Source organism: Aethalodelphis obliquidens, unplaced genomic scaffold (genome assembly GCF_003676395.1).
Source record: "Aethalodelphis obliquidens isolate GAN/ISIS:26980383/991018 unplaced genomic scaffold, ASM367639v1 scaffold74, whole genome shotgun sequence".
In the NCBI taxonomy this organism is placed as follows: domain Eukaryota; kingdom Metazoa; phylum Chordata; class Mammalia; order Artiodactyla; family Delphinidae; genus Aethalodelphis; species Aethalodelphis obliquidens.
In genome coordinates this window covers 4,053,832-4,072,160 of record NW_020838018.1, presented here as the reverse complement: position 1 = coordinate 4,072,160, position 18,329 = coordinate 4,053,832, and the positions used below count along the sequence as shown (strand labels likewise).

General features: G+C 50.3%; 1 protein-coding gene across 3 annotated transcripts in view; it reads left to right on the top strand.

The window, feature by feature from the left end:
• ROR2 (ROR family WNT receptor 2) overlaps positions 1-16,045 on the top strand; it is a 218,267-nt gene extending 202,222 nt beyond the window's left edge. Inside the window, exons 5-9 of one of the 3 annotated variants that reach the window (XR_003429790.1) lie at positions 3,192-3,319; positions 7,089-7,403; positions 8,620-8,831; positions 11,952-12,154; positions 13,541-13,651. Coding sequence is in view for 2 of the 3 variants with exons in the window: in XM_027091968.1 (XP_026947769.1) it covers positions 3,192-3,319; positions 7,089-7,403; positions 8,620-8,865; positions 11,952-12,154; positions 13,541-14,986 (2,338 nt within the window). In the remaining variant the exon portion in view is untranslated. Of the gene's footprint in view, positions 1-3,191; positions 3,320-7,088; positions 7,404-8,619; positions 8,866-11,951; positions 12,155-13,540 lie in introns of all 3 variants that reach the window. The other 2 variants (XM_027091968.1, XM_027091969.1) reach the window with 2 other exon arrangements.
• Positions 16,046-18,329: the final 2,284 nt, after the last annotated feature.

Genomic DNA, 18,329 nt, shown 5'->3' with positions numbered 1-18,329 from the left:
GTGAAGAAGCCCTTTCTATCACAATATGATGGCTCCTTTCTCTGTTTCCTCCCAATCTACTCCTTTCCCATTGCTTTTCCCCCCCAATATTGTAGTAATCTCTCTCTCTCTCTCTCTCTCTCTCTCTTCCTCTCTCCTCCTTTACCATGAACTTGTTGGTATACAAGTTACTTCTTCATCTGTGTTATTAGTGCCTGGCAGCATTAGGAATGGAGGAGATTTCCAAAATTGAGTTTCTATCACATTGATGTTCTGAGATTTGGTGAGCATGCTTGTTTCACTTGTGTGGTTTAAAGGATTTTATAGAAGGCAGCTTCTGTGTCAGCACTTTTCTTTAGTCTCTGAGTGACCAGTTTTACAGACTTACTCCAGCTCTGTCACTCTTCAGAGGTCCTAAACAATGCCAGGTGAAGATAAGACATAATTCTGTTTGAAACTGAAAAGTAATTCCCACTTGTTTTCTCAAAATTCAGAAACCTGAAAGATGTCATTGTCCAACCATTTCTGTTTGCGTTTTTGGACATTCTCTAAAATTCAGATTAGAAGCCCACTGAGATGAGTAAGCTGTGAACACGATGTGATGGCCTTGAGCCCCTTCTCAGCATGTCTTCCCTGCATCCTTGTTGCTCCCCCATCCTGTGGGTACCTGGCCAGGGAGAAGCCCACAGTGAGGGACTAGGCTTTGTATTCCTTGACTCTTGAGGCAGAGAAGAGAAATTGCTTACTCTTGTGGGGGTCACCCAAGGGACTAACTGAATCAAATCTCATACCCTAGGTGGGCTGACGTTAATAAGAACGTGCACATCTTCATGCTTTTCCTGGCATAGCAGGCAGGTGACCTAAACCCAGCCTGCAAACGGACACAGAGCTCACACGCCGGGGCAGAGTTGACTTGCACTTGTGTTTGTGTATTTGGCAAGTGTAACATTGGTTTTAGTTTAATCAGCAGTTAACTCCAGCTCACAAAGGGTGAGAGAGGGGTGGGTTGGGTGTGTATTGTTAGCACATGTGCTTGCTTATTTAAACGATATTTAAGGAATCCTTTACCCAGAGAAATAATGGCCGGTGAGCTTGAGAGAAAGGGCATCCGGCTCCTACTGACACCAGAATCTCCTGTTTTAGATTATTTATGGCTCCAGGTTCTTTTCTTTTCTTTTTTTTTTTGCGGTATGCGGGCCCCTCGCCGCTGTGGCCTCTTCCGTTGCGGAGCACAGGCTCCGGACGCGCAGGCTCAGCGGCCATGGCTCACGGGCCCGGCTGCTCTGCGGCATGTGGGATCCTCCCGGACCGGGGCACGAACCCGTGTCCCCTGCATCGGCAGGCGGACTCTCAACCACTGCGCCACCAGGGAAGCCCAGGTTCTTTTCTTTGAAAAAGAAATTTTCTTCAGGGGCTGAGAAGACAGCAGAGGAGGGAGAGAGCCAGAGGTGGCTGAAGAGACTGTGTCCTGCCAGACCCTTTGTCTCCACTGTTATGAGCGTTCAGACTTTACATTTGTGAGAAAGCTAAGACAGGGATTCTTAAAGTCCATTTGGTTAAATTGGACACAACCCCGATTTCGTTTGGGGATGGTCCAAATCAATGTAGGGTGGATGACAAGCGTTAGGCTTATGGCAGGTGGCAGATTTGCTAGAAAACAAGTGACTTAATTACAGGCCTGAGGCACTTTGCCGAAACTTGTCCTGGGAGCTCCCGGCCCCTCTCCTTTGCTCCCCAGCAGACGGCAGCCCTAATATATGTGCTTTGGCCCACTTTTACTGTCTCCTTGGAGCATCCTCAGGGCCACTTTAAAAAGCACCTAGGTGCTTAGAATGACTGATTTTATTGGCCAAAGGCAGGACTAACAGGTTTTACCGAGAATAATTTAGCACAGACTCCAAGGGGACATGTGCAGGCTGTTCCCTACAGGCTGGGGGGGAAGGTCGGACTGCAGGGCAAGTGGGAGGGCTGTGCTTTTGAGAGTCTCCCTCTCTGTCCCCCGTATTTATACATGTGGTCTGCGCTGTGGAGCAGTGGCGAGGTCACCACTCCTCTGTGGTGTAATTAGCACATCTCGCTGTACAAACTCTTTGAGGCCCTGCCTGACTTTTCGGAATCCTCTCCATTGCTTTCCTCTGTTTCAAAGAATTCTCTCCTACAGTTTAACAGTAGAACACAGTTTCTGAATGAACATCATTTTCATAAAAGCGTCGCTTGCAAACAACGGAAGTTAATAGGGGTGTAATGTTTCTGATGTAGTTTAAGACTACGATGAAACATGTTAATCATTAACATCCTGCATGTATTTGAACATAGGCGTGAGCACGTAGCCACCCATGTGTACACTTCACATTTATAATCCGTCTTTCATACTCAACTTCCTTTGTTCCTTCCCCCCTGACCTTAAAGATGCTGAATTTTTTTTTAAGTTAATAGACTTTATATTTAGAGCAATTTTAGGCTTACAGAAAAATTGAACAGAAAGTACAGAGAGATATCATGTACCGGTTCCCCACATCTGTACATAGAGTTACCCCTATCCGTAACATCTTATGTCAGTGTGTGGTGCATTTGTTATAGTTAGTGAGCCTATGTTGATACATTATTATTAGCTAAAGTCTATAGTTTACATTACAATTCACTCTTGGTGTTGCGTATTCTCTGGGTTTGCACAAATGTATAATGACATGTTTCTGCCATTGTAGTATCATACAGAGTAGTTGCACTGTGCTAAAAATCTCTGTTCTCCTGTTCACCAACCCTCCCCCCACCCTTTGGCATTCACTGATCTTTATACTGCTCCATAATTTTGCTTTTTCTAGAATGTCATAAAGTCGGGATCATGCAGTATGCATGCAGCCTTTTCAGATTGGCTTCTTTCACTTAGTAATGTGCATTTAAGTTTGCTCTGTGTCTTCTCATGTCTTTTCTCGATAGCTCATTTCTTTTCAGTGCTGAGTAATATTACATTGTACTACAGTTTATCCATTCACGGTGGAGATTTTGGTTGCTTCCAAGTTTGGGCAGTTATGGATTAAGCTGCAAACATGCATGTGCAAGTTTTTGTGTGGACAGAAGTTTTCAATTCATTTGGGTAAATGCCAAGGGACAAGATGGCTAGATCATCAGATGCTGAATTTAAAAAGAAAAGAAAAAAATCGGGGATATTTGACACCTTCCAGTGCACTTACAGACCATGTGTTTTTTACCAGAGACGACTACCATGAGGATGGATTCTGCCAGCCTTACCGGGGAATCGCCTGTGCACGTTTCATTGGGAACCGGACCATTTATGTGGACTCTCTCCAGATGCAGGGGGAGATTGAAAACCGAATCACAGGTAGGAGCGCAGACCTTTGTTCTGAGACAGTGAGCACACACGCAGCTGCCTGTCGCCACGCTGGTGTGTTTTCAGTCCCACTTGGGTGTTTTGTTGGTTATGACCTTGGACAGTGAGTCCCTGTGCCCTGCCTCCTGCAAGAGAAAGTCAGAGGCCTTTTTCAGAAGCAGTTGCAATTACCACCACGGTTTATCCTAAAATGTTCCCATTTATATATGAAAATTAGCAAGTACAGTCTGCTTAGAATGTGCCAACACACTGAATTAAGTCAACCACGTGGGTCCGAAGCCCTGCATTGTCTTGTCCTCACCGCGTGGCCAGGCCAGCACCTGCCACATTCATTCTCGGTTCTACTTTTCCTGACTCTTTTGCCTTCTTGGAGTTACGCTTGATTAAACGGTACCCGGGCCTGATTTTAGCTGTTGGAGACAGAGGTTCCAGGCCATCGGCTGTGCCTGGGGACACTGCAGTGAACTCAGACCCCCGTAGGCCCCCAGTTTCCAGGCATAGCCAGTCTTTGGGTACCTGCTCCGTTGTGTGAGAAATGGAGCAGATCATTTAGGAGTGAAGCTGCTCGTTCTCCGTCATTTTAGAAGTTACTGTCTCTGGTTGGTTGTTAGTCCTCACATTGATGTCAAGGACTTCCTGGGGGAAAGCCCTTGAGAAGTGAGAAAATGAATTAGACCAAGGCCCCAAAAAGCCCCCCTCCGCCTCTCTCTGCTCTCCCCACAAGCCCAAACGTTTTCTCTCCAGACTCTATAAGGAACAAGGAGGATCTTGTGAAGATGGCAGGTGTCCCCGTTGAACTACATCCTCTGCACAGTGGTTCTTGACCCCGGCCAACCTGCGATGTGGGGCTCCCGGTGATTCTGGAGGGATTTGTGGAGGGGCTGGCAAAGCACTGCCCTGGTAAGGGCACAAAGGAGGTCCCCAGGTAGAAACTCACATAGGTGACACTGATGTTCTTCTAAGTTTTAGGTCAACCCTGGCTTTGTATTTCACCCACAGTCTGGAGGGTCTAAGGTCACGGTCACAGAGGGGCCTGCCTGGCCTATGGTTACAGAGCCCCCTGAGGACAGGGCCAGGTGTCCAGTGAGAATGGAAGGGCAGTAATGGGACCTGGAGATCTTGAAAGGTGCTATCTTGCTCCAATGGGAGAATCTTTTATAATTGTTGGTATCTCTCATTGGAAAAGCTTCTTATGCCATTTAAAGCAGAACTTCTCAAACTTTCTGACCACAACGTACAGTATCAATAAAAAGTGTATTTTGCATCGTGACTTAGTCTACACATACCTCTACTTCACAGAACTGAAATGGGCTACAGGAAGCAACATTTGCCCTGAACAAAGGCAGTGAGTGCACTGTGATTTTTCTCTTCAGTTTTATTTCATTAAAAAAGTTGGTTCCAGCCTTAATGCGAACCATGCACTCTGACATCCTCTGTTCCGTTCTAGTCATCTTTTCAAATGCTACCTGCAGACTCCAGAATTAATTTTATATCCCAGTAATTGGCAAACACTGATTCAAGGCACAAGATTGTCTCTCAATTATTTCTTCAGGAATTGTTTAAAGGATTAACAAATCAGATGTCTAAGCAGACTCATTTTTATAGTAGTTTTTAGGTACAAGTTTAGAATGAGGGTTCTCTACATTTGTGTATTTTTGAAAAAATAAATGTGAAGTTGCTCTAGACTGACTGACTTGAGGTTTAGAGACTGCATTGGTCGTGGAGATAGTCTATTTGGAGAGCGTGCTTGTCAGAACTCATTCCAGGGACTCTGGAAGCTTCCCAGGAATGGGCCCCAGAGAACCGTCAGAGTGATGTGCTGGGTGTAAACAAAAACGGGGACATGATGGTTGGACCTCCTCGGTGCCTAGAACCATCTTTCAGAAATAAGCCCTCACATGATAGGTTCTGGGGCGGGGGTAGGAGAAATCCTAAAAGGGTCAGCCTTGACATCCTATCAGTTGGTACCCCAAAAGCAATGCCATGTTTGGCTTTCTTAGGTCTTTCCCTGCCTGGGGGTCAGGTCCAACACTGGCAACAACCCTCTTGGTAGTCAGTTGCCAGCTCCCGTGATGGGACTGAACTGGGTTCAAACTTGGTTCGTCAGCTAACTCCAAGAGACCCTGCACCTTAACCTCTTACCTCTCCATTCCTCAATTTTAATATTGTCCACAAGGGACGAGAAGACTAAGGATGATGTGAGCAGCACACTACAGAGTGCCTGGAACCCAGCGCTGCGTGCAGCGCATGGACACAGCCTGTTACCAGACCCTCATGGACCATTCACCTCACGTGCTATTTTATTGGCTCCATGTGGGCTTTCATTCCCCAAAGTGTGGCCTCGACAGATCACTTGACAGATAAAGACCCAGGCCCAGAAAGGACTGAGTGACTTGACAACCCTGTAGTAAATGACAGGGCAGCTCATCTAACCCAATGCCTGCCGTGGGTGGCTGGTGGGTCCTTGGGGTGGGGGTCGGGGGCATGGGGGGGCGGTGTGGGGAATGGGTGCCAGCAGCGCCACCTGCTGGCCACAGTGGGCATGGCACCACAAGTCATGGGTGGAGCTGGGGTGTCCCAGGAACTAAATTCCAACCTCTCTGGTTTCCTCCTCCCCATCTCAGCAGGGTGTGTAGACAGAGGCGCCTCTTTTCCTCCAGCTGTCCAAGATCAGATCCTTATAAGCAGGTCCTTCATAGGTCAGAGTGGGGTGGGCCTTCTGGCGTGGGCACATATGGGGCAACTGATGCTTTCCTTTGAACCCTGACTGCCACAGCCCTGAGGAGAGCGCCTGGAGTGCACGCCTTCCCTCCTGCCACTGGCAACTCTGCTCCCGCTCACCTGCCTAGACTTTGTATCTGAAGCTCCCACCCCCTTCCCTTCTCCACATCAGGTGTCAGGTTCTTCCCATCAGGCTCCATCTTGTGACGTCTTGCCCCTAAAGAGCAAGCCAGCCCACCCTGGCTCCAGGCTCTCCTGCGACAGCCTGCTTCTCTGCTCTCCTTTATCACAAAGCCCTGCCCCTCTCCCCACTCAGAACCTCCTCCAGCAGTTTCTTGGCTCTCCCCAGACTCCACCTGAGGGACTCCCCTGTACCCCCATTTGTCATCTTATTCCCCCTTAGGCTGCATGTCCCAGGGTGGATCGTTCGTCTTTCTGGCACACTATCTCCGTCCCCTGGCCAGGCCTCCCCTCTTCTCACAGGCCCTGAGATGTCAGGAAGACCCAGGCTTGGTCCTTGTGCCTCCGCTCCAGTCTCTCCTTCTAGAAGCCACTCAGCCCACAGCTTTACCTACCGCCATGTGCTTGCAGAGCCAGTTCATAGCAGGACCTTAGGAAGTGGCTTTGGGTCTGATAAGAGAATCTTCCTGTCATGGAAGTAGCATCTAGGTGGATGAGATCTGGGGCCCAGTTTTCTTTCTTTCTTGTCTCGCTTTTGATGTTTGTAAATGAAGCCCTGGCACCAGGGACCTTCTTTGTCTGGTGCAAACCTGGGCGGCCTATGTGCTCCCCGGGGCCCTGCTCTTGTGAGAGCCTCTCGCGGCTGGCAGAAGATAAGGCGGAGGGCGGGGGGGCGGCGGGGCATGGACGAGATGGCGGCCACGGGCGCCGGGCAGGGTGGGTGGGAACAGGGGCCCTGGGAAGAGTGGGGAGCCAGGGCTGGAGATGAAACCAGGGGCGCCGGGCAGGGGTTGCCGGGCAGATGTTGGTCCCAGGCAGGGCCCAGCCCACCCTAACGCCAGCCTCGCCGCCTCCGCAGCTGCCTTCACCATGATCGGCACCTCCACGCACCTGTCGGACCAGTGCTCGCAGTTCGCCATCCCGTCCTTCTGCCACTTCGTGTTCCCGCTGTGCGACGCGCGCTCCCGGGCGCCCAAGCCGCGCGAGCTGTGCCGGGACGAGTGCGAGGTGCTGGAGAGCGACCTATGCCGCCAGGAGTACACGATTGCGCGCTCCAACCCGCTCATCCTCATGCGGCTGCAGCTGCCCAAGTGCGAGGCACTGCCCATGCCCGAGAGCCCGGACGCCGCCAACTGCATGCGCATCGGCATCCCGGCCGAGAGGCTGGGCCGCTGTGAGTCTGTGCCCGCCCCCGAGGCCGGGGTCCTGCCTCTTAAGAGCCTGGGGACCCCATTCCATCTGGGGAAGTCTCACAGACCGGCCCCCATTCCGGTAGGGCAGTTGCGGGGTGGGGACTCGCCGTTGTCCAGTTCCAGTTGCACAGCCCTCCTGGCCCTGCCTGCTTGTGGGTCCCCAGTAAGTCACGCTACCCTGATGAGCCACAAACTTGGCTTCTCTAAGACGGGAGGACTTTCTGCACCTGCCCCCAAAGCTGTGAGGAGCTTTGGGGGAGGCAGGGGCCGCTTCCAAGACTGCCTTGTGGTGCACAAGCATCTCTCAGCAGCTGACTAGGATTGTGGCCCTCCTTGAGGGGAGGGGACCCAGGGAAGCGGTCGCCTCCCTCCCAGGCTTGGGAAATATTCACTTCCTTGGCGAAGCCAGGGTTCCCGAGGGCGGCAGGGCTCCTCACCAGGGCAGTCAGAGCCTGGTCTACAGACCCACTGCACCGTCCAAATCCTGGTTGCCAGGCTGACTCCATGGGACCTCAGGCAAGTTGCTTAAATATGAGTTTCCTCATATTACACGGGGATAATAACTACTGGCCTCAGCAGCTGGAATGTAGATTAAATGAATTAGTATGTAGAAAGTTCTTAGAACAGTGCCTGCACACGGCAAGCACGGTGTAACCGGTGTTCAACAAACACACACCCCGGGTGTGGCTCAGAGAGGCCCTGGGTCCCCCTGGTCCCGGAGTGGAGTGAGCCTGGGGCTCTGTGCACAGGAGGCTGAGCCGCGTCCTCACAGAGGCTGGGGGGCCAGGCCTGGGAGTTTCTCTTCCCTGCTGCGTCGTTTGGTTTTGCTTCTAGTGCAAGTGAACGTGAGGCTGGGGTTGACATCGTCATTGTGGAATGGGGGTGCCTCGTGAGTCCAAAGGTGTTTCAGGGCCATAGAATAACTTCTGACCAGTTGTTTCCCCATATATGTACCTGGTGCACCCGCCCATTAAATTTGTGGGCTTGGGACTGTATTCAGTCATTACGTCTAATGCTGCTTTCCTTGGAAGTGATGTCAAACTCTTCGGTCTTTTGGAAATTTCAGTGTGGGTACATCCAGGCAAAGTGGCTTTGTTGTTCCTTTTTGGAATAGTTGAAGAAGGGTGCTCCCTGGACCCCCAGAGGAGGGCGGCTTCCTCTTAATTTTGGGGCCTCCTGACGCATCTTCTCTCTCAGACCATCAGTGCTACAACGGCTCAGGCACGGATTACAGAGGGACGGCAAGCACCACCAAGTCGGGACACCAGTGCCAGCCGTGGGCCCTGCAGCATCCCCACAGCCACCACCTGACCAGCGCCAACTTCCCCGAGCTCGGAGGAGGGCACGCCTACTGCCGGAACCCTGGAGGGCAGATGGAAGGCCCCTGGTGCTTCACGCAGAATAAAAACGTACGCATGGAACTGTGTGACGTACCCTCTTGTAGTATGTATTCTCTCTCTCTTTTTTTTTTAAAGTGTTGACTGTGGGGTGTACTTTGTGATGATGTGGAACCGGGAGGCTGATAGCTCTGGGAGCCCCCTGCCCACACCGAGTTTCACCACCATGATTATTTGTTTTAAATAAAGCTGTTGCTGGTTGTAAAAGTAGCATCTCGTCATTATAGGACGTTTTAAATTATAGAAAAGTCTGAAGAAGAATGTGTAAATCACCTCTAATTTTACCACTCAGCAGAGACTACTGTTTACACTTGGGGGCCCTTCTGTCAGCCCTCTTTCCATGTGTGGTCCTGGGATATTCAGTTTGGCCTCTTGTTTCCCAGTGAACATTGCCATGCATTTCCCACTATTAGTGGAAATGCTTCCCATTACTATTACAACCAGCTTCTCAGACCAGCATCTGTAGTTGGGGCACAAGGCCTCCTGCTTGCCCTCCCTCGCCTCCCACTCTGCTCAGCTTTTACGCAGAGACTCAGCAGAGTGAGGAGAAAATAGAACTTAAATCTCTTAACTGTTTTCCCTGCAATTTCTGTCTTAAATTATGACTAGGAGAAAAGTTTGTAGTTCATGGTTGCACATTTTACAGACATCATTATCTCTGTGCAGGAATAAATTTTAAGAATGAAAAGTTTGGTAAAGAGATTATAGTAAAGTTATTCAATGGAATGCTACAGTTGTTTAAAAAAATTTCCTGCAAGGATGGATGTTCATATTGACCTGTTAAGGGAAAGAAGCAAGCTGGAGGGCAATAGCTGTGTTATGTCTTTTTGGTTTCTCTTTCTTCCTGTTCTTCTCTCTGTCCCTCTGTCTCTCTCTGTCTTTCTTTCATCCTCCTCCTCTCCCTCCCTTCCCTTTCCTTTCCCTCTCACTTTCCCTCCTTCCTCCCTTCCTCTTTCTTTCTTTCTGATAAAAGAAACAAAATGAGTGAAGGGTATGTGAGTGAGCACACATATGCACCTATATTTCATGGAAGAAGTTTTGCAAAGATAAACATCCTACTTTCAGCAGTGATTTCCCATGACCTGCAGATATGTTAAAGCATAAGATGTTTTTACAATGAGCAGTTTTTACTTTTGTAATTAAAAATGAATCAAATCATAAAGAGAAATATGTATGTTCTTTGACCTGGCAATGCCATAGGAATCTTATATTGCAGAAATATTTGCACTTAAAGGGCAGAAATGCAAGGATATTTGTTGCAGAATCACTTTTAACAGCTAAATGACAAACAGAGTAATTGTTTACCAACAAGGGGTTGGATGATAATTGAAGTACATCCGTACCTTGGGACGGTGTGCAGCTCTTGCAGAGTGCCTAGTGCTGTCTGTTCTGCGAGAAACGTGGCCTGAGGTGTATTATTCTGCCACAAAACCAGGAGCAGGAAAACATGGATGATGTGATTCCATTTAAAATTCTGTTTTTAAAAATTATATGAAACTGCTGCTTCTCTATGTCAAATTAGTTGAATATTGGTTATTTCATGTTCAACTTAAATATATACATAAAAAATTAAGTGAATACCAATCTATTAACAGTAGTATATATAGCCTTTGGTGAAATTAGTTATTAGGAACATTCACTTTTCTCTAATGCTGTCAATAGAATTATTAATAAGCATGTGTTCTGTTGGTGATTTTTAAAAGGTAATGATAAACGTTAATGGTTTACAAACCTATGGATGGTGGTCACATCTCTCACCTTGGCCTGAGGGTCCTGGAATCTCCCCTTAGCCCTAATCGTGAAAAATGACCCAGAATCCCCACTGCCCCTGAGTCTTCTAAAATATCTGCCTCCGGGGTAGGGTCAGGAGAGTTGTGTGTGTGGTTGTATTTGATTTTTATCTTCTTTTGGAGGCTGGGGGGCAAGACTGGCTTTGGGACAAGGCTTCTTTACTATGGTGGTGGTAGTGGTGATTTTTAGAACTGAATTAGCTCTTTTGGGGGACCACATGGACCAGAAATCACTTGTTTGCTTTTACATGGAAAGCTCATTACCCACTGGGCATAGGGAGGCCCAAGTCCCATGTGATTATTCACAAGGTTTAGGTGAAAACTGTTGTGGGGAGAGGGGCCTTTTGGAGGACTTGCCTTCCACATCACAGAGCAGAAGCCTCAACTCTCCCTCAGAGGGCAGCGCTGCCCACAGGGTTCCTGGCCGTCCTTTTAGCCTTGCAGCCTGGGGCCCTCTGTGCTTTTCTGTAAATCCTGTAGGGGGAGACAGAGCGTTGCTCTTCACCGTGGAAAAAAATGAAGGAAAAACACTTGGAACTGCTGCAAATTGTTAGGTCAAACTCATTGGCTACCAGTGCTCATTTAAATAAAATGCATTTTTAATTATTGTCTTTAAAGAATATGGGTTCATTGTACAAAAATGTGGAAAACCCTAAAATGTTGAATGAAGAAAAGGATCATTTCTAATGCCAGTATCCAGTTTCCTTCACTGAGGACAAGCATGTCCCATGTGTTTCATCGAGTTTAGTAGAGATGGAAAGTCAGAGCACCTATTTCCAACGGTATTCAAATTAGAAGGGAATGTGATGGTGGTGTTTGCTACTGTAAGGCCTTTAGAGTTCATTCATTAACTTTTTTTTTTTTTTTTTTTTTTTTGCGGTATGCGGGCCTTTCACTGTCGTGGCCTCTCCCGTTGCGGAGCACAGGCTCTGGACGCGCAGGCTCAGCGGCCATGGCTCACAGGCCCAGCCGCTCTGCGGCATGTGGGATCTTCCCGGACCGGGGCATGAATCTGTGTCCTGTGCATCGGCAGGCGGACTCTCAATCACTGCGCCACCAGGGAAGCCCTGGAGTTCGTTTATTTTTTGAGCTCTGTATTCCTCTTTGTTTCCGTGGTGGGCAGTTCTAGATTGTGTCTCACAAATGTTTAGCGGGATGTGTGTTTTTGGGTACATTACTTTTTTTGAGGTTTGACTTATAATTTTGTCCCTTTGTGAAACTTACCCTGATTATCTACTTGTGCTTGAATAGTTTAGTTGGAGGTGGGAGTGGGATGGTGGAGAACTTCGAGTTGCAAACAGGGATGTTTTCAGAAAACTCATGAACGCCTTGCTGTTCACAGGCCCCCAAGACAGCAGCAGGATGGGAATTCTGTACATCCTGGTTCCGAGCATCGCCATTCCCCTGGTCATCGCATGCCTTTTCTTCTTGGTCTGCATGTGCCGGAATAAACAGAAGGCTTCTTCCTCCACGCCCCAGAGGCGGCAGCTGATGGCCTCACCCAGCCAGGACGTGGAAATGCCTCTCATCAACCAGCACAAGCAGGTCTCTGTGCCCCCGTATTTAAAGAGGCAGCTCTCCCAGGCTTAACCTCTACCTGGAGATTCTTAATTTGCTTGATACACAGCACATAATTCTTTTAAACTGTCCTTCATTTTGCCGTTTCTTCTCTAAAATATACCAGGACGTTTGTGTCCTTAGGGGGTATATGGAAGGTGTGTTTGGACTTCACTGTTCTCCCTCGACGGAGACCAGCCATTTTAGCATGGGCCCGAATGAGGTGCCCTCACTTTGCTGTGCTTCAGCTGTCCCCACAGGAGGACACACAAAAGAAGGGCTCAGATCACCCCCACCACTAGAGGGTCAACATGGTATTTTTAAGGGATGATGACCAGTTTTCTGGTCAGTTTGGGTTTGGGTTGGTTTTGCTTTGTTTTGTTTTACAGGGAAGGACACAGCAACAGTCCTGTAGTGGTGGTAGGGGAGCAGACCACCCCCAACCTGAGTTCTTAGGGTAGCGAGAACACACTGAAATGTATCACAGGAAGAGGTCTCTCCCAGCCCACCTAGCTTCAGTGAAGGGGCATTTACATTACTTGAAAGTTTTGGGGGAAAACCATTTCCATCCAGGCTCTGAAGAGGGAGAAGGTGGACTCATTCTGCTCAGTAGCCAGGAGTCACGGAGGGTTTGCTGTGGGTGAAGGGCTGGCAGGTGAGGGCACAGATTCCCTTGGGTTCAGAGAGCCTCTGAGGACGGGGGCCAGGCACACAGAAGGGATGGGAAGTTGTAGAGGCTGAGACGCAAGGTTCAAATCGATTTCACCTGTGTGGTGCTTCTGTCCGGTGGCATCCACTGGAGAATCTAATCGAGAGGAAGCGGCAAAACAGGCTCTTGGAGGCACATCTGGAGAACAGCTGGCCTGGACTCTAAAAATGACTCAGATCGGGGGAAGCACACCTCAGGGTTCGAGGGAAATAGACATTGCATCTTGTTGTGATGAACAGTGGTGGCTGGGCCTGTCGGTGGGCGCATAGCAGGGAACATCAGGAAAGTCCCTAAGTGGGGGGCACAGCTGGGAGGACAGCCGGAGTTCAGCATGGCTGGGGTGTGTAGACAGGTGTGCGCACACACACACCCTCACACATATAGTCTGCAATGTTATCTTTGGGTGGGGACATTGTTTGCAGCCTGGTTGGGACCCTGTTGAAGGTTTCAGGCAGCCTCATGGTGTCAGAGCACATTTAAGAGCAGAGACCATTGTGCGGGGCAGGCTGAGCCTGGGCCGGGTGGGACTGGCGGGTCCTCTGCAAGCCCAGGCTGGGGGGCGGCTCTAGGACTGCCGCCCCCAAGAATGCCCTCCCAGCTATTCAGCTCTGCCTCCTCGCATCTCGGTGGCAGAAATGTTTCACCAGAGCTTTTCTTCTTGGCAGGCCAAACTCAAGGAGATCAGCTTGTCCACGGTGAGGTTCATGGAGGAGCTCGGGGAGGACCGGTTCGGCAAGGTCTACAAAGGGCATCTGTTCGGCCCGGCGCCAGGCGAGCAGACCCAGGCCGTGGCCATCAAGACGCTGAAGGACAAAGCGGAGGGGCCGCTCCGGGAGGAGTTCCGGCACGAGGCCCTGCTGCGGGCACGGCTGCAGCACCCCAACATTGTCTGCCTGCTGGGCGTGGTGACCAAGGACCAGCCCCTCAGCATGATCTTCAGCTACTGCTCGCATGGCGACCTGCACGAGTTCCTGGTCATGCGCTCGCCGCACTCGGACGTGGGCAGCACAGACGACGACCGCACGGTGAAGTCCGCCCTGGAGCCCCCCGACTTCGTGCACGTGGTGGCGCAGATCGCCGCGGGCATGGAGTACCTGTCTAGCCACCACGTGGTCCACAAGGACCTGGCCACCCGCAACGTCCTCGTGTACGACAAGCTGACCGTGAAGATCTCGGACTTGGGGCTCTTCCGCGAAGTGTACTCGGCTGACTACTACAAGCTGACGGGGAGTGCGCTGCTGCCCATCCGCTGGATGTCTCCCGAGGCCATCATGTACGGCAAGTTCTCTGTGGACTCGGACATCTGGTCCTACGGCGTGGTCCTGTGGGAGGTGTTCAGCTACGGCCTGCAGCCCTACTGCGGCCACTCCAACCAGGACGTGGTGGAGATGGTCCGGAGCCGGCAGGTGCTGCCCTGCCCCGATGACTGCCCCGCCTGGGTATACGCGCTGATGATCGAGTGCTGGCACGAGTTCCCCAGCCGGCGGCCCCGCTTCAAGGACATCCACAGCCGGCTGCGGGCCTGGGGCAACCTGTCTACCTACAACAGCTCGGGGCAGACCTCAGGCGCCAGCAACGTCACGCAGACCAGCTCCCTGAGCACCAGCCCCGTCAGCAACGTCAGCAACACCCGCTACGGGGGCCCCAAGCAGAAGGCCCAGCCCTTCCCGCAGCCCCAGTTCATCCCCATGAAGGGCCAGATCAGACCCATGGTACCCCCTCCCCAGCTCTACATCCCCGTCAATGGGTACCAGCCCGTGCCGGCCTACGGGGCCTACCTGCCCAACTTTTACCCGGTCCAGATCCCGATGCAGATGGCCCCGCAGCAGGTGCCCGCCCAGATGGTGCCCAAGCCTGGCTCCCACCACAGTGGCAGCGGCTCCACCAGCACGGGGTATGTCACCACCGCGCCCTCCAACACGTCCGTGGCAGACAGGGCAGCCCTGCTCTCGGAGGGCACTGAGGACACGCAGAATGTCCCGGAAGACGTGGCCCAGAGCCCCGTGCAGGAAGCAGAGGAGGAGGAGGACGGCTCCGTCCCCGAGACCGAGCTGTTGGGAGACAATGACACTCTGCAGATGGACGAGTCTGAGGTCCAGCTGGAAGCCTGAGGGCTGCAGGGCCGCGGGGCGCTTGGCAGGAGACTTGGGCCTCCCTGAGGAGCGCGCCCCGGGTACCAGTGGGCTGGAGTGCAGTCTCCCTGGGCGAAGTCCTCCTCTGTCGTCCTCTCGTGCACGGAGCAGCTCTGTGCCCACCTGCTTGGTTGGAGGGTCTTGTAGCCAATGGCTCCTGACAAGGCAGGGGTGGTAGGTAACCCAGCAGGACGCATGGTGACCCCCAGTGCCACCTACATTTCCCTGGAGGTCAATCGGCCGTGAGCAGTGCCTGTGCTTTGAAGGAAATTAGATGGCATCTTCCCTCCATATTGCATAGGGATTGAATATTTCCAAACATTGGAAAAACAGGCCTGCAAAAAGGCAGTGAGGTGGGACTTCGGGCTTTGCGATGCCCAGCGACTGGGCTGCTGCATGAGGATGGAGGAGGCTGCTTTTCTCTCTGCTACCCACCCCACCACTGCCCACCAGTAACAGTCTCTCTTCAGCCACCAAAGATTAGTGGGAACAGGACGCGTTCGCCTGCCACCTGTCAGAGTCTGATGAGAAAGGGGCTCCTGGAATGGGAGTTCCATATTAAAATGAAATGTGCCTTAAAAGAAACCCACACAATTTTGTACTTCTGTGAAATGATTTTAATTATCCTGCATGTGTATTTTGCCCAGTTTTCTGGAATTCAAGGGAAAGTGTTTTTGGGGTTTGGAATGTTACAAAGGAGACAATATTGTACAGAGCACAGTATTGTTATTTTTTCTTTTTTTTTTTTAGAATCCTGTACAGACCTTAAATGTAATTTATATGGTTTTTGTATACCATTTTCATTGAAGAATTTTGAGCTTAAAATAATGACTTCGTAATTTAAGTGTTTACGTTACCCACATTGGGATGCCACCTGATTGTATTTTGGATTGCTTGTGTTTGTACCATATGTAAGCGAGGTCAGTTCATTTCAGAGCTCCTATGAGAGGAGGTGCGCAGGTACACTGCATCCGACACACGGGGTAGAGCACACTTGTATAACTCCCACGCCTGGTGTATCCGATAAAGAAAAACAGAAGGTTCAGTCTGCCCTCTGCAGGTCCTGAGGACATCAGGCAGCGGGAGGTGCTGGATGACGGAGACGCCCAACGGTAATGATTTGGGCTGAGGTGTAGGGGGCTCATCCAGGACCAGCGACTCCATTTGAATGTGGATATACGTTGACAGATAAATGATGGGAACAAGTTGCATTGCTTTTTCTCGGTAAGATCTGTGGCAGGGATTAGCTGCAGATGACGTGAAGATGGTCTTTTGTTTTAAACCTCTCTCCTCCTGAGGTCCCAGAGCCCCTGCCATTTTTAGACCTGGAGTCTGGCTCTTCCCAAGGCCCTGGAGCAGGGCTGGAGGGGGAGAGAGCGAAGGAGATTGGGCCTCCTTCACCACCTGCTCAGAGCTGCCTGCATCCCCTCGTTGGCTGGCAGCGTGGCCAGCTGAGTCCAGGTACATCTGGACCAGGGTCAACTGCGGGGTCAGTGGCTCCAGGGCTTCCAGTCAGGAGAGAGGCTGGGTGAGTCCTGGAGATGCTTCTGCCAGCCAGCCAATGGCCTTTGCTGCCCCTCGGGCACGTCCCTGTCTCCCAGCATGGCCTGGTTGGTTTTCCGTGTTTAATGGAATAGGTCCATAACCCTGGACCAGGCAAGACTCAGGTAGGAATTCGCTTCACATCCGCAGGCATTGGTTCTTTAGCCTGCATCAGAACATCCTGCAAGGCTTGTTGCAAAATGAGCACTGCCCTCCCCACTCCCAGGCAAGTCTGGGTTGGACCAAGAAAGTACACTTCTAACAAGAGCCCAGAGGGTCCTGATGGTGAAAGCCCCTTAAGCACAGCATCATGTGATCCTACCCCCTGGGTCTCCCTGGCTCTCCAGCACATCAGGTCGTCTTGTACACCCCTTGCTCTTCTGCTTTATCATAATGCTGCTGACAGGTAGAGCCCCACACACAAACAAATAAAACGTCTCAGTGTATATCCTAAAATCAGGAGGAACTCTTCCCTGCCCGGTAGAAGGAAGTAATGTGAATGACTGGGAGCCCCTCGGAGCCCCTCTACCAGCAAGTGTGGTCTGGATTGCATATTCAAAGAACTCAGGGTTACACGGAGCTACTTCTCATTTCCGCTGATCTGAAAGAGGAACTTCAGTTTATCTCTAATTTGGTACACCTGATGGTTTAACTGTTGAGTCGAGACCTAAGAGTAAACACTGGGAAATAGCCCTCTGGCTGCTCCCTCTGCAGATGCAGTCAGGGAGGTGGGCGGCCACTTCAGTTTCCCATCACTCAGCCCCAAGACTTGAACGTCGTGCTCGGGGCCACGGACAGAACCGCAGAATGAGCAGCAGAGATTCTGCAGAGAGACACGGGGTTTTTTGGCAGAGTGGGGGGAGGTTTTGATTTGGAGGATTTTTTGGCTAGAAATAACACGTGTTTGTTACAGCTCATTCTAACTGTAAAATCTTTAGGAAGATGCATCTTTAGGAAGATGCATCTTTAGGAAGATTATTGAGACTTTAACGTTGATGCAGTTGAACAAAAGTGACTTAATTGGCATGTTCCAGAACAACTGATTTTAGAGCTAAGCTGCATGTTTCAGATAAATGTCCCTCGTACCTTCTACCCAGCCGCATGCCTGTCCCTGTTTATACCCACAAGAGGGAGATTTTCACACCTATTCAGTAAAGTCACCTAAGTGTAATTAGTTTTAATCAAGCCATACAAAGCCACAAACACCTTGTACACTCCTTATATCTTTTGGTATACAATACTTGTTGTGAAACAGAGCGCTGGCAAACTTTTCTCTGCTAATATTAGGATATTTCACTCAATGTTACAGTTCTATAATGCTTCCCACTAAATTAAGACAAACCTCTTGGGTCTCTCAACAGGGAAACACTTGTTTAAAAGTGTTCACTTTGGGTGAATTCCACCTCACAATTCAGTGTTGGTAGCTACTTTCAGACAGTTACTTTCAGACAGTTTGTGAGTTTCTGACAGGAACACTGACAATCGTTTTTGAGATGAACTTTTCAGGAGGAGGATGTGTCAAAGTAAGCAATGTCAGAGGACCTTCTCACAACCTGGCTACTGGAAATCAACGTGACCTTTCCAAGATCAGACTTGTTCCCAGCTCACCCCCTTGTTTTCCTTCATCAGTCCCCAAAGTAGTAGAGACTATAAGTGTTTTTTGGCCTGGGACTTAGTGGTTGCTCAGTAATTAGCTTTTTTTTTTTTTTTTTTTTTTGCCTATTATGTACAAACTTATTTTCAAAGGGCCAAATTTCTTTTCTCACAGTAATACGTTACC